This window comes from Aplysia californica, unplaced genomic scaffold (genome assembly GCF_000002075.1).
Source record: "Aplysia californica isolate F4 #8 unplaced genomic scaffold, AplCal3.0 scaffold00406, whole genome shotgun sequence".
Lineage (NCBI taxonomy): Eukaryota > Metazoa > Mollusca > Gastropoda > Aplysiida > Aplysiidae > Aplysia > Aplysia californica.
In genome coordinates this window covers 329775-346336 of record NW_004797676.1, presented here as the reverse complement: position 1 = coordinate 346336, position 16562 = coordinate 329775, and the positions used below count along the sequence as shown (strand labels likewise).

At 38.7% G+C, this 16562-nt stretch overlaps 1 protein-coding gene across 1 annotated transcript in view; it reads left to right on the top strand.

Annotated features, from left to right (window-relative positions):
- LOC101854033 (N6-adenosine-methyltransferase catalytic subunit) overlaps window positions 1–16562 on the top strand; it is a 51134-nt gene that overhangs the window by 7242 nt on the left and 27330 nt on the right. The window contains exons 2-10 of the mRNA XM_005104137.3: window positions 346–521; window positions 944–1041; window positions 2576–2633; window positions 3448–3494; window positions 8751–8826; window positions 9294–9383; window positions 10528–10564; window positions 13060–13179; window positions 13857–13912. Coding sequence (XP_005104194.1) covers window positions 346–521; window positions 944–1041; window positions 2576–2633; window positions 3448–3494; window positions 8751–8826; window positions 9294–9383; window positions 10528–10564; window positions 13060–13179; window positions 13857–13912 — 758 coding nt within the window. The remainder of the gene's footprint in view (window positions 1–345; window positions 522–943; window positions 1042–2575; window positions 2634–3447; window positions 3495–8750; window positions 8827–9293; window positions 9384–10527; window positions 10565–13059; window positions 13180–13856; window positions 13913–16562) is intronic.

The window sequence follows — 16562 nt, the reverse complement described above, 5'->3', positions numbered from 1 at the left end:
CCCCCCCTTTTTATTTTACCCCTTAATTTGATGTTTTGCGATTAGGTTTGAAATTTTATTGATTTACAATGGTTTCAGCAGCACATGTATGTGTGTGTGTGTGACATGAAGTAATCATGAAAGTGTGTAATCATGACAATGTTTCAGTTTTGTGTCATTTGTTTGTGTAAAAGCAGTGATTTTCTGTGCAAAGATATGGTTTGAAACAGTGTAAAGGGCTTGGACACTTGTGGTTGGAAATACTAGTTATTCAAATGTTCTTTTGTTTTTGTTAACATTATTATAATGTATTACCGTTAATGTCACTTTTATTGTTCTAAATAATGGTTTTCCTTTGCGGTTCAGAGCAATTTATGCCGATTGGTGGGAAGAGTTTGATCAAGTCGACACCAGCCAGTTCGAGTCCAGTTCCCATGAAGCCAGAGCCATTGAAGGAACCAGTCAAAGTTGACCCAGAAGTTGAGAAAAAGTTGTTGATGGTGTTATGTGACATCAGTCTTGACATTCCTTCAGATTCTAAGGTTAGATACTTTCAGCTGTTTGTAAGGGGAGGGGACGGTATTTTTCCTTCTCTTTATTTCTTAACTTTCTTAGTATCCCAAATATGTGTAGTATACATTTTTGTGTGCAAGCATGCATGCTTCCTGGATTTTAAAAAACCGAGAATAATATTATGTCCAGGGTGCTTTGAAAAAAAGTGGGTGCAGTGAGAATGATGAATGTTCAAATAAAAAAAAAAAAAAGATCCATAAGACAACTTATATCTGCAAAAAATCTTGACAAATATGAACAATTTTCCCTCTTGAAGTAAGACTTTTTTGTTGCCAGCACTTGCTTCTTCCAGAATCATATCTTTTTTTGGTTCACTCTTGAGCCAAGAGCATTCACTTTTGTGGCATAGACTGTGATACTTAAGTAAAAGTTTGCTGTAATTGTTGACTAGGTGATTGTGGAGCACACCTCTCGGCTGATGGAACGAGAAGTCGATTTGGCTCTAGTGGAACAGCTACTGTGCAAGTTGGCAACCCAGAAATTTATCAGGTTGTATTCAAATCCAATATATGATAATATTGCTTGTTTTTTGTTTTTTTGTTTTGTATGTCATATCATGTATCTCAGATATTAGTGACTACACAGTATACATATGTATTAAATTTCATGTTAATGCTCTTCTGAATATCGAATTACAGTCTTTGAGAAGTCACTTTTAGAAATGTTGAAATGCACCATTAAAAAACATATTTATGTAAGATCCTCTGTTTTCATTGAGGCGTATCAGTACTTTTACAATCAAATTATCTGCAAATGTTATTTAGTGTGTTGTTTTTTTTCTTATTTCTGTAATTATTGGTTTGTATCATATACAAAAAAGGTGACAAAACTCTACCCTGGGGGCGACCTCTGTTACAAAGGATGGTGTCAGATTTTGTGCTGTTCAGCTAAACATATTAAGGTGTGCCTGTAAAACAATTGGAAGACCTGTGCTGCGATGTAATGATTGGCTCTCAAACTGAGAAGTTTTTAAACTACAATACTTTGTTTAATTATATTAAATGCTGAGGAAAAATTCTTTTTGAATAGCTACCTTTTTACATGTTTAGGTGTTTCAATACTGAGTCACAAAAAAATTAGTTCAGTATCTTTTATTCCTTTTTGTTTGCATGCAAATCGGTATAGAGCTAGATTTCCTTGTCAAGTCCTGTATTTTAGCCATGTTAATATTTGAAAACATATTTTTTGTTGAAAGGGTTAAATCTGATATCATATTCATACTCCTTGTTGAAATTTTTTGTGAAAACATACTGAATATATATAATTTGACGTTAGTTTACACTTCCCGAAAAAATGATTTTAAAAAATAGACCAGTCTTGTGACTTCAATGGGCATATGGTGTGGTATGAACACGAGGTCCCCTGCCAGTTACACGCATGGAGGGACATGGCTATTTGGTCTGAATGTGCTTTTACTCAGAAGCTTCTTTTCTTAAAATGATGTGGCATACCGTGAACGCTTGTTATAAATCTAGATCCAGGTCTGAGAAACTGCTTCTGTTTTGTGCCAAGGCCCTATCTGATGCTATAAACAGAATAGGGTGTTTTGTTAAACTAGGCGCTCTCTAACTAATGGAATGAGAAGCTGGGGACAGTTTTGGAATTTTAAAATATATTTCACTGTGCTTGCTTCATGATAATCCCCCTCACTAAAGGACAGGTATTGTTTTAAGTAAAAATTGTGTGAAGTTGAGAATGTCTGGAGAAATGTCTCATCAGCAAGATCTCATTTGAAGAATCTGTTATTTAAAGTTATACCATAATAAAATAGATTTCAAGAAAGCTATATAATGGTTTTTGCTCGTGCACAGCTATGGCATATTTTGTGTAAAACAATACTCAGATGTATTGCAACATGATGCAGACCTGAATTTTTCTTATGTGGGGTGTGGTGCTCAATGATGGTAAAGTAGACAGGCTTTCTTCTCAGTGAATTCATTTTACTCCTCATTTCATCTTGACCAGAAATTATGAATTATACTTACAATGTCTTTCTAATGACATTTTAAAATTTGATTCTCAGCATCATCAAATCAGAAGGCAATGGGAGTCTGATTGTAAACTCACTGGATTTGAGCAAGGTAAGATTAGCTACTTTTAATTTGATTTGATTTGGTTAGACTTTGGTGTGTGTGTTTGTGGACTTTGATTTGTATTAGCAGCAATAAGCCTTTATGAGACCTCATTGTGTGATGATTCAAATGTTTAAAGTGTTTTGTATGCTGACATGAATTGTCAGCTAATGTCTACTGAGAGAAAGAACAAATAAAAATATATAGGGTCCTTGGGTTTGTTTCTGCGTTCATGTGATGAGCTCCAGGCCTAAATCCTTTTTGTGCCGAATTTTGAAAGGTAAAACTTTGTTTATGGTCCTTACTCACCTCACTGATGTAAATGACTATGTATCCATTTATGTATTTTGCTAATTGCATTGTGAATATTATTTTTTTTGGTATTTGTATATACTTATTTTTTAACTTTGTGTAAGCGTGCACTTGTGATAAGCAAGTAGATGTGTGTGTGTGTGCGTGTGTGTGGCGTGCTTGTGTGTGCACATATGTGCGTGTAATGTGTGTGTGTGTGTGTGAATATTGTTTGTACATGCATTTATGTAGCGCCTAGAGCTGTGTTCACACAGGAGTGGGCGCTATAGAAATGATCTACATTATTATTATTATTATTACTGGTTCAAATGGCACCTGACGAATTAATTAATTTTTTTCTCTCAAAATATTTTTAGACCGTCTCCAGGAAATTGGAAGTCTTTTTAAGAATGTAATTGTAGGCCTACTACTGTCTTTTTTTTTCATAAATCTCTTAATGTGTACCTCTAAGCCTTTGTGTGATACTTATGGTATGTGCAGTACTTAACCGAACTAATCTTGACTTTCACAGCTATCTTCCGTAACGACAGGGCAGAGCAGAAAACGGAAGCGTGACAGGTGAGAGAAAGAATGTTATTCTATCGCTTACACTTTTCATTGGTCTTAACTCCCATCAGTTTTGTCTATTTTGGCTTTTTAATTTGTGTCTCAGGGGTCCTCTGTACCCTCAAGTCTCATGCAGTAATCTGTCTACTCCAGATAGACATATTATTTATACCAATGGAAAGGGAACTGGGTGATCTTTCAGACCTAGCCAATAGATTTTATATTTGTCAAGCTGTCTTGACAGGGTGTCCAGCAAAGTCGGAAAGTCGGAAATTGGTCGGATTTTTATATGCTGGTCGGATTAGTCGGATTTTGGTCGCAGAAGAGCAATCGCGGTCGGAAATAGCGAGAAGTATAACAATGTACCCGTAAAATGCGAAATAACAACGAATGAAAAAATGTACAAAGGAAAGTAAGTATGTTCCGTTCGACACTGGGTTGGATCGTTTACGATATTAAAAGGGTCGATTACTTATTAATTGCTATGAAACTGTTGTAAGAATCGACACTGCATTTCAGTAAAATTATTTTGCCCGTCTACCGATACTTAGTCTGTGCGGTACTAGCCTAAGTTCGCCATTGTCTCTGTGAGTGGAAAGAAAGTCTCAGCTGACTCTCAGCTGCCACACGTGTTTTGTGATAAAGGAATCATATTACTGGATCTAGATCCAGACCTGCCACTCATCCCGATTTAATCGGGATATCCCGATTTTTTGCCCCAAATCTCAACCATCCCGATTTTCCCGATTTCGATCGCCAGTGTCCTGATTTTTTTGTCGTTGCGTCCGATTCTTAGAAAAAAAATATACAGTGGAAACCTGATATAACAGGGATGGTGAGAGTTGAGAAAAAGTCCTGTTATATCCGATCCCTGTTAAATCCGAAATGCAAGGAAAATGAGCATTTATTGTGGACTAATCTTGCTGTACTTATTCATGGGTAGTTTCCCTAGCCACAAGTACCCGCGAACAGGGGTTTTGGCACCAACTTTCTCCTTGCGTCCTTAAACCACATCAGAAGAGCTTGGTCCACAGCATCTGCATCGGGTAGTCTCATCTTCTTTCGATCCAGAGCAAACTTTCCATTGGAGTATGCTGCCACTGTCTTCTCTCTATCATTGATAATGGTGTGAATCGACCCTTGCGGAATGTCAAACTGACGACAAATCGCTGCCAGTGGAGCTTGCTTTTTGTCAACAGTCTGGATTATTTCGTATTTTTTGTCAGTTGAAAGGCATTTTCTCTTGTGCTTGATATCGTTGGTGACATAATGAAAGAAGTAGGCTTAGATCTAGGCCGACCGGTCGTCCCCTCTCTCTCTCTCTCTCTCTCTCTCTCTCTCTCTCTCTCTCTCTCTCTCTCTCTCTCTCTCTCTCTCTCTCTCTCTCTCTCTCTCTCTCTCTCTCTCTCTCTTACTTTTAACACATTGTTAACGAGCCTTTGTCCCTGCTATAACCGGTTGGGCTCCGATGAGGCCCTGTTATTGCCGATAACTTTTAATAGAGACAAAGAGTAGGAAAAAAACGGGGATTTTAAACATCCCTGTTATTACTGGATCCCTGTTATTACCGGGCCTGTTATATATGGTTTCCACTGTAAAAAGTTCTGCCATCTCTTTTGCTTGGAAACACCATTGGACTTTTTATCTGCAGGAACTTGGAACGCTATTTTCTAAATCATCTATGCCGAATCTAGATCTAGTAGATGACTAACGCACGTTATTTAAACTAAAATCGACCTAGTTTCAAACGCTCATTCGCATCACATGACATGACCTTGTACGTGTGGTGAGTAGCGCGTGTGTCGGGGACCGTCGGTTGTCGGGGTCAACAAAGTTCATTCACACCGGTCGCGTTGGTCGAGGTGTTTTTCGGGACTTAACCAGTGTGGACGGCGGGGGGGGGGGGGGTTGGGGGGGGGGTATTGTTTTGACACTTGGGCTTAAAGTGCGTGCCGTAATACAGGTACTAATTAAGGGGAAAGGAATATTTTTTAAAATGAACAACCTTGGCGCGTTCTTTTTTTCGATGTGATGGAAGTCAAACGTTGTTAAAACGCGGGCGTTTAGCGTGGATGATTAGAGTTACGTGTCAGCTATTTTCAAGACTGCGAGTATTTCAGCAGCTCAACCGACAGCTCTATCCTCCCACTGCAGTTCTGTGGTCACAGATGGCGTGAAAATTTACCAGCAGCTGAAAGAGCCATCACCATTTTGCCAAATGTTCAAAAGTACATTTCATGTATAAAAAAGGGAAATTACAGTGAGCCAACTTGTAAAAGTTACAAGACTGTAGTGGAGCATGCAGACGACAAGTTGTTGTTGGCAGAACTGGAATCTTTTGGTTTTTTTAGCCAAGATTGTCAGACCATTTTGGACAAAATTTCAAGCCAATGAACCTCTGGCTCCTTTCTTGACAACAGAGCTTTTTTCCATTGTCAAGAGACTTTACAGTCTAATTTTGGATCCTTCATTTTTTTAAACCTTGACAAAGCCAGACACTATGCCCAAACCTAAGGACCTGAAAACAGACCAATTAAAAATCACAAGAGTATGGATGTTGGACACAGGGCAGAAAAAGTATTGGAGAAAGAAAAAGCAAAACTTTCAAGTCTTCAAGTGATGACTTTTAAGATGAAGTTTCAGAAATTTGTTCTGAGCTGTATTGAAAAACTCCTGAAGAAAAGTCCATTGAATTATGCACTGGCCAGGTCAATTACATGTTTGAACCCACAAGTTATGAGTTCTGATGATGCAACAGGGCTTTTCAAGGATATAAAAGAAATGAACAAACAAGGATGGGTGGATGATGATGATGTTGATGAAGCCTGCTACCAGTATGAGACCTTAAGGGAAAGATTGGCACCAATTTCTTTCTCTGCCAATGAGAGGTTAGATGAGTTTCTTAATCTTCATGGCAACTTGAATGAACAACCACTGCTGAAAAAAGTTATTGAAAAAATCCTTATTTTGAGTCATGGCAATTCACAGGTTGAGAGAGGCTTCTGCTCAGTGAACAAAGAAGTAACTGTTGAAAATTTACATGAACAATCCCTAATTGCCAGAAGACTGATATGTCAATGGAAGACCTGCCTCTCAAATTCACATTTCCAAAGAAATTATGACTTCCAGTAGCAAAGCCTGGCATAAGTATCAAGAAGCTCTAGAACAGAAAAGAAAGTCAGCAGCTGAAACAGAATTGAGCAAAGAAAGGAAAAGAAAGCATGATGAAGTAAAAGAACTAACACGCAAGAAGAGAAAGATGGAGTTGGACATTGACATGTTGATTAGAACTGCTGATGACATGAATGAAAAGGTAGGGGCAGCTAGTAACAAGCAGGCACATGACTTAATTGTGAAAAGCAATGCCATGAGAAAAGACGCAAAAGAGAAACGAAAGGAGTTGATCGACCTCTGTGCTCATTTAGATGAGAAGGAGGCAGAGCTGAAAGCTATGTAAATAAGAACAGAGAACTGTAAATAGTGTATATAGTTTCTAAAAATGAACTGTGAAGTAATTGACTTTTAACTATAAATGATAATGAACCAGAGCACCATGGAAGTAATGGAAATACAGTGGAAGAATTGATATAATCAAGGCTCAAGGGCTGTAGTACATGATATGCTGTCAGTTCTGATGATGTTTTTGGTAAGTCCTACCCACATTTCATTTATAGCCTGTTGCGTAACGTTAAATTAGTGTGTTGGATGTTGGTAGGATTTTTGTATCAGGTGGTAGGATTTTTTAAGGTAGGATATTGCTGGACACCCTGCTTGAAGTATGACCTATTTTACTTGTTATTAAAAGTAGAAACAAAAGCAGAAATCACACTTCTCCAACAGTCACAAAAAAGGAAAAAAAGTGATTGATTTCATGAAAAAGTGCATTCAATTCTGCATTTTATGTGTCAAAGATACACAATTCTGTTGGAAAATAGAGAAATGAGAGCCATTCTAGTACATCCTACAATTCCTAGTGATTGCCCTTGAATCTGGAAATTTCATATCATGACTTTTTGCTCTCTAGCCTCCTGCAATAATCTATCTGTTCCAGATAGACACTTCATATACTTATGGAAGGGGAATTGGATGGTCTTTCAGACCTAGCCAATAGATTTCATTTTTATCAAGCTTTCTTAAGGTGTGACATATTTTTCGTGTTACTAAAAATACATGCAGAAACAAATCGACCGCCCCCACAAATCACAACAATAAAAAAAAGTTTAACAATTTAGAGTTTACATTAATTTGATGAGAAAGTACTTTCAATTCTGCATGTAATATGTCAAAGAGACCTCATTTTGGTGGAAAATAAAGAAATGAGGGCTGTTCTTGTGCATTCTACAAATTCTCAGTTATTACTCTTGAAACTTGAAATTTTACTTCGTGACAACACCAAATGACTCAGAATGCACCTGGGCAAATTTAGCTCCTGGTCTCTCTCCAAGTCAGACTTGGGGAGGTGCAGTCCTGGAGCTGGGTCAGGTAGAAAGTGCGGCAGAGGTCCTGGGGGTCCCGTGACCTTGACATGTGCAACTCCTGTTGTGGCAGACACTGTCTCAGGCTTGGGTTATTGTTAATCACCTATGGAACGATACAAACAGACAACAAAAACTATAAATTTTTAGCTTGTAATTCTTGAACTACATCATGTTGATTTGTTTAGACTGACAACTGTGCACATAAATGCGATCAATTTTAATACCTGTTATATATATATATATTTTTGTCAATTTAGTCATTTTTATTTGATAAAAAATACCTTACAAAATCTTTATTTATAAAAATAAATGTATTTTATGGGCAAAAAATCACATCACCAGCCATCGTATAAATTTATACGATTACGATATTGTACTGCATGAACTGCTAAGAGTTAAAGGAGTACTTTGGTATATTTCATTATTATTATTCCATATATGAAAAAATAAAATTTGTTAGTACTGTCCTTTTTTTTATGCCACTTTCACAGATAATTACCTTCAGAACAAGTAAATATTGATTCTTATCTGAATCTAGAATAGTTTTTGAAACTTGAAGTAGCCAATGAAAGTACAGTTGAGTGCAAGTGGTGTGAATGTTGAAGTTGAATAGATATTTATGGTAATACAATTTTCAGAGACAGTTGTGTCTACTTGGAGCTGTTCTATCATATCTTTGATTTTGTGAATAGGAAAAATCGTTATTGTCCTAAAACTGTCTTAAGCTGTCAACTGTTTCACAAGATGCTTTTCTGAAAACATGTTTCTCTCTGTTTTTGCTTATGTGCAGTGATGATGAGGAAGAAGATGATTCAAGCTCAAGACAGACAAAGACCTCGACAGCCCCAGAATCAGGGGACATCGAGGTAAAAGTGACTGTTGTTTTTGATAAATTGTAACTGCTTGAAAGAACATTGTTCAGAAGTGCTTTATTTTGTTCTTGAAGTATTTGCAATGTTATCCATCATTTTTACGTTTATCTGATTATTAGATGTATTTCCCGTTGTAGGCATGTCACGCAAAACCTTTTGTAGTACCATACTGATTTACAAAATTGTCTGAAATCTTGTTAAAAAAGAAAATATTCAGTTTATTCTGTTGTTGCGTTCAGTGTGCTGCAGAATGTCATTTGGTCTTACAAGTATTAAGCAGATGTAGTAGGGAACACACTGTCAGACTGCTGCTGTTTAATTTTCAATTTGCAAGGTGTTCGTTTTTGTTCAAGTAGCTTCCTGTAAAATCACTGAATGGAAAAAAAAATTCAAAGGTTGTACAAATTATCTGCTGTGCGTCCCCGGGGACCATTTTGACTGAATATTTTTCTTGTCTTTAGAGTTTGCTGTCTATGCAGTCGACTAAAGAACGGGAGGAGAAAAAGCTCAATGAAGAAATCCAGGCCTTACTTGTTACTCAGACAGCAAAGGTAAGCCGCATGAGAAATAAATTTGTCAAATATTGGTCGTTTTACAGTTTTGCTTTATGAATCAACCTTGTTGGTTTTTATTCTTCTTTGAGGTGATACAGTCGAGCCTGCCATGACGGCCACCTGTACAAACGGCCACACTCCATTTCCTCCCTTGCGTTTTCCCCATACAATTTAATTGTGTAAAATGGCTTACCTGTCCAACAATATCAACACACTACCAATTATACCTGCCTCAGGCAGCCAGGTGTGATCACTCATTGCCCGACACATTGTCAAAAATTTTGAATTGGCCTCTTATGCTGTGGACGGATCGTCATAACTCCTTCACCTGTCATTATTGTTATTCCCTCCAATGAATGTTTACCCAAGTTGACCAATGGGTTGGCTTAAAAATAAATTTTCAACTGCTGGTGAGAGCAGCCCAGCCCACAACTCTTGCAACTGTTTTGGTAATCTGTAACAAAGTGTCAATGGACGTTAACGTGAACTTGGGACAGAAGCGTCGCTTGTTCTCCGAGTGGTGGCGATCCGTGTGTTTGTTTTACCATGGCACTCAGTGTTCATAATCTTACTTACAAAATAATTAGTTTATTTTACCCTTGCACAAAGTAAGCAACAAAAAGAAAGCTAACCGAAAAAACAAATCAACTAAACAACAACACACAAATCCCTTTTGAACTAGCCCTACGGCAGTTTAAAGCGTGAGATCAGCCCTGGTTTGGACCTCAGAAGAGAATGATTTTCTTTCTTCATTTTGACCAGTCCTGCCTAAGACAGTAAGACTGCCACCTGTGTTATATGGTCACTTTTCTTCTTGGTAATGGGTGGCCGTTTTACACGGGTTTGACTGTATTTATTAAATGTTTGTGTAACTTATTGGTACTGTATGGAGGCATATGTGTTGACATTTTCAATTAAGGTTCATCTTCACTCTGCCTGAAAACAATATAAACTGAAATAATTTGATCATCACATTCAGTTAATTAAGGAACAAAGCTTTTGGATATATTACTACTGACTCACACATTGCAGTCGAATCTTCCATTTTGCCAGTCAGGATTTACTCGTACTGTGTAATTGTTGTTGATGTAGAAATGATATTTCTTTTGTAACACATTTCTTTGTAATCTTGCTTTCCCAGGAGCAGTACTTGGTGGAAAAATTCAAGTCTAGAGGAGGTAAAGTTATCTAAATTATTTATAGATATCATGGTGAGCTCTCACATTCCTCGTGATTCGCAGGTTTAGGGACCTTTATTTTGCTTCTTGAACTGTTGGTTGTTGACTAGCTCAACTAGCTGTGGATGGGGAAAGGAGTCAAGTCTAGTGAAGTACTGACTAGAGAGCGAGTATATATACCTTACAGTTACAGCTCTGATTGACTACACTGAAGTATGAGTGGGTTTTCTGGATAAAGGAACTGTGAAGAATAAGTCAGAAATGTAACTGTTGTAATTGCTTTCTTGCGTTATGTGCATTAACACTACAATATAGTGGCGTCGGTGGCCTAGTGGTTAGGCTCTCGGACTCGCAACCGTAAGGTCGTGGGTTCGAATCCCGTCAGGGGCCCGACGTTGTGTCCTTGGGAAAGGCACTTTGCACAAATTTTCCTCACTTCACCCAGGTGGAAATGGGTACCCAGCTATAGACGGTGAAAGATCTTGTCAGTTTGATAGTGTTTGAGCGCGTGAAATCCGCAGCTTGCACTGTATGCTTCCGCGGAAGCCGAGAATGTTTCTGAGTGTTCTCAGAGGGTCTGCTGGGGTAATAATAGTTGTAAAGCGCATAGAGCAAGCTCTTGAGCATGGATATGCGCTATATAAATGCAGTTATTATTATTAGTATACAGTAGAACATGACTATAGCCGGACTTTTAGTTCCAGGAGAAAAATCTTGCTGCAAGCAAGTTCCCGTAATATGAATGCAAAGGGGAATTACCGAAAAATCACACACTGCATGCTCTCCTCTTCTTTTACTGTCTTTTTGGCCTGGCCTAAGGCTATGGCATATCACTTTTTTGAGTGGCTCACGTAACACGTCTCTCCACACCATCTCTCTCTGCCGCTTGCCCCACCTCACTCATCATTGGACTGGCCAGTCACAACGCCCTACCGCTGACTGCCTGTTTGGAGCCCACTTACAGCCCCCCACCCCCAACCCCCTTCCCCTAGCTAGAGCTCGCTCGATCTCTCCCACTGTATACAAGTTCAGGCTTTTCCTTGCCCTGTTAAACCCTAGCACAGTTTAATTGAGTTTACACAGACAAAAAAAGGGGATTCCGGTAAGGTCCTGTTGTAGGGGTGGCGGTTGGCGCTATAGTCATGTTCTGCCGTACTATATTATATTAATAGATATTAGATGAATTGCAGCATACACTTAAAATATAAAATAGTTAACCTCTATTTTCATAAACACCACTCTTTAATATAATATATTATATGCCTGTAAAACACTGTCCAACAATTAGTGGTTGAGAACTTTTTGATACTCACATTTGATGTAGAATTTTTGTTGGGCTGGTTGGAGGAGAAAAACTACGCGACAACACTGAAAAGTGAGGGCAGGATGGTGTCACTGTCTCAAAATGAGCAATTGGAAGGGAAGGTGACTGTAAATCATTTATTATAGTGATCCTATGTATGCCTCTTTATGAAATATTTTTGTTTGATCGCTGGCCTACAGGAGTACTATGTAAAGTGGCACTCGCAAAATGATTAGTGAACTAACATTTTTTTAAACCCTAACAGCCAAAATGAACAAGTTGACCAGTCCAGCAGAGCTCACATGTGTGCTTATAAAATCTTTCTGTGTAAATGTGTCTGTAATGTGTAGATTTGGCTGTCTTCTAATCCATAACGTCCCCTTTCCCTTATCTCAATTTCCCTTTCCACTCGTTTCTCCATCGTCAAAAATGACCTGAACTTACTGGTCATGGCATCGTTTAGCTTCTTCTGGCTGCATATGTCGAGGAGCCAGTGTGCTTGAAAGACAGCTTTGCCATTTGAAACAAGTGGAGAGAAGGTGTGAGAGTGCAGATTCCTCCACTCCCCCGCAATAGTTGATGTATTTGTCCTGTCTTGAAGAGGCCCTCTTTGCATGTCATGGCTGTTAAAATCCGGCGACCTCGTTGATTCCGAGTTCAACTGTATTTGTCCTTATTTCATACGATTTCGCATTTTTTTCAGTGAGTGCGAAAATTCTCTCTTGTTCCAAACGGGCAAAATGTAATGACGGTAAAGTCATAGGCGTATTTTGTGAGTTTAATTGTCCCAAAAACGAAATGAACAATGGACAATGCTGAAAGCTGGACACAGGGAATTCAAGTCCCCTGGCCACGAGTTCATGACCCGGTGACCGGAGTCAGATTATGAGATGCGGCGTGCTGGCTGCCCTCGAACTAAAGTACCGCTTCCTGACTGCTGTGATGTGTGCAAAGTATGGGGATGCAGCTCAGAAAATTTTATTGCCTTGACTACAACCAGAATCTCAGGTGGATTTCTATTTTTTAAATTGGTTCTTTGTAACGCAAATTATAGAGAAATGATTTTTTTTGGTCACACGTTGAAAGTGGGCTCTTAGCTGGACTGGGTTCTAATGTGAGTGTTTACTGGAAAAGACAACTTATATTTTTATCTTTAAATGTTTATTGTATGAAGTTATTTCCCACTGTTCAGGACCGCAGTTACAAGAGTTCTGCCAGTATGGGACCAGAGAGGAGTGCCAGAGAACAGGGCCGGAGGGTGTCAACTGCAAGCGGCTGCATTTCAAGAAGATTATCAAGAAACACACAGATGGTAAATTAAAATTGCATTCTGGTGTAGGATATATTGCTCCTTTCTTTTTTGTAGCTGATTTTTTGTTTTACGGGAAAGGGCTACTTACCCTTTGCCCAACCGACCTTAGTTGCCATCTACAACATGCGCAGTACGGATACTGTGTTCCTATTCTTTGCTCCCCTGTCTCTTGGATTGGGCCCCGAGAACCACACGAGGAGTTATAAAGGGCAAGAGAGAGAGAGTAGGATATCTTTTCTCCTTCTATTACACGGCCTTGATCTGTGCCTATGTTCTTGATTTATAACAACAACACATTATAAAGTATATCTGTGACAAGCTGACACTTGACCAATGAATTTCATCCCAAGTGGAGAGAGAATGTAAGGACAGTCATTAATGTGTCTTTATCAGTTTGGACCATACTTTTTGCTTTCATCAAATCTAAGATGTGCCTTTATTTTCTTTCTCTACTCTTACCTTTTTCTTTGTCATCACAAATTGAAGTTTAAAATCATTCAGTTTTCTAAAATTTTGGATATCATCTTTCACATTCACCACTTCTGAAAGTATTTTATCAATTCTTTTGAGTAGTGAACCTGATATATCATGTATCAGACGTGATTTAGGTTGATTTTTAATATTTCTTTATTGCTAAACTGTTTTTGTATACAAAGTCTGTAATATTTCTTCCTCAGAGTCTCTAGGCGACTGTTCCTTTCTGAACACCTGTTTCCACATGGATACGTGTAAAGTAAGTCTTTTTTTATCCTTTTCTTTAGACTATAGTCTGAGGCATTTTCGATTAATATTTTTTAACATCAGACTCACTTTAGTGAGAAGGCAACTGAGGCCAACCTTAGATCTGAGGTGGCAAAGAAAAAGTGAGTTGAGGAGGAATGTCTGACTTACTAGGTTCACTTACTAGGTTCACTTACTAGGTTCACTTACTACGTTCCTGTGAAACTGGCGGTAAATAATTGATAAGGTCAGAAGGTTTAGGCAGTGAAAACATTAAAAAAAAATTTTATCATGGCGGAAATTAGCCAAAAGCTCATGGGGCTTATACAAACAACCATGGAAGGATTTTTAGTTTGTTTGATAGTATGTTTGGTCTGTCCAAGAGTGCAGCAGCAGTCTAATGGCCTCGTTCACCAAAACTACTTGCTTTCCTTGGCAAGAGAAAAAGCTAATCCCTTTCATTTGAAACGACAGTATGAGATCATGTCCTGTCACAGCGTTTAAAATGCTTTCTACGGGCACTTCTTCATCTGTTACCCCAGGCCGGGCCTGTCCGCAATCTTAGATCGGTAGTAATCGGGCGGTGTTTCCACCTGTTCTGTTCAGTAATTGATAGATATAGAATGCTTTGGGAATGAAACCTGCCGCTCATCCTGATTTAGTCAAGATATCCTGTTTTTCTGCCCCCAATCTCAGGCACACTGATTTTCCCGATTTCGATCTGTGTCTGTGGAAAGTTGGGTGTGAAAACACTGTCGGTCTCTCTCTTTGTCCGGAGTGAGGGGCAGTGTCACCAAATATCCGGTTTTCTAGGCTTGTCTTATGCCAGCTGTGTAGGCTGTAGCGAAAATTTCCCCTGGTCCAGCTTTACCTGTTGGCGGGTTTCGTGGATCGGAGTGTGCATTTAGGAGTGACTGTGCGTTTGTACGTCTAAATTATATGGTAAAAAAACCCATCATATGACGAAAGCGTGTTTTGGGTGGAGCATGCTTTTGTATAGCGTTCATTTAGTCGGAGACTACTGCATATTCCAAAGATATTCTGACATTCAGTGAGTCTTTCTGGAATCCAAGAAAGTAGATCATTTTCCTCAAGTGACTTTTAACTTTCCTGACTCAGGTCTTACTTTAGCCTCAGCCATCATCTAACAACAGTGAGTGTGATGCTTAAAAATATTAGTGGTGTTGGTGGCCTTGTGGTTAGGCTCATGGACTCACAACTCTGTAAGTTCTTGGGTTCAAATCATGTCAGGGGCCCAGTATTGTGTCCCCTCTTCACCCAGGTGAGAATGGGTAACCGGCTAATGACAGCGAAAGATCTTGTCAGTTTCCTAGTGTTTGAGCATGTTCAATCGGCAGCTTGCCTTCCATGCTTCCCTGGGAGCCGAGAATGTTTCTGAGTGTTCTAACGTTTGCTTGGGTAATAATAGGAATTGCCCAACACTCGTCTTTCCATTCATGAAGAGAGACTGACTGAGCTAACATCAAACAGGCGGGGGGAGGGGGAAGTATTGTTTCAATTTCACATGCCGTGATTTTAATAACATTTGGGCATAAAGCAATGAGTCTTTTTTAGATCCCCCACGATACCATAAAAATTTTGGAGGGCGAAACTCCATAATTCAAAAGTGAATAGCTAATACAAATAATAATAGTGAAAAATAGCAGTGTTCTATTGCAGGTTGGACCTGATTTGTCTAAACTTTTTTGATACTTCAGTATTTGAGCAGAATCTGAAGGGGAGGGGAGGTGTTTTCTTTTTTACTTTCGAAAACGTCAAAATCTTTCACCGCCAAATAACTTTGAAAATGAGTGTTTCGGGTGCGACTAAATTTTTGTTTGGTGGTGCATTTTTTGGAACACTGCTTCTTTTGACACTGGGATGAAGCAAGATTGAGATGACATCTGACATACAAACTAAAATTACAGGTGAGTGAGTTGTGGTTGTTCTTTATGTCTTTTTCCATTGGAAATTAATTTAGCTCAATGTGTTTCTTTACCAGTTCTTTGTGTTACTTTACTCTGTTTCTAAAGTGTCTGGGCACTTGTAATTGTGGACATGTTAAAGTATCTTGTCTAAAGAGGAAGAAATAATCTGCCTGGAGAATGTAACGATCTGGTCAGATTAGAATATAATCTTTAAAATAAAATAGGGAAGATTTTCTGGTGGGAAAGAAGGAATGTCATATTTATTGTCTGCTTCTTTCACCCTGATATTTTGTATAGGATACCAAGAGGGGCTCTCCACCTGTCTCTTTTCTGAGTGATCCTCTCTACCTCCAACCAGCTGTTCCACATATGCCTGAAAACTGCCTCCAGGTCGCTTTTCCAAGTGGATCTCGGCCTTCCTTTCTTCCTCCTGTCCAAGAGATTCCATCTTAGGCTTTGTTTTGTCACATTGTGGACTGACTTTCTAAGTGTGTGCCCAGTACATTTCTATCTTCTTTTCTTAATCTCCCTGTCAATTGGTTGTTGTTTGGTTCCCCTCATTTGTGTTTCTTATAGTATCCAGCAAGTAGATTGTCCTGGTCTTCCTCAGGTAACTGTTGATGAAGGACTGTAATTTGCTTACTATCTTCATTGTAGTTTCCATATTTCAAACCCATACAATAATACACTTTCTACATTTGTGTAAGAGGGAATGTGCTTACCAATATATATATA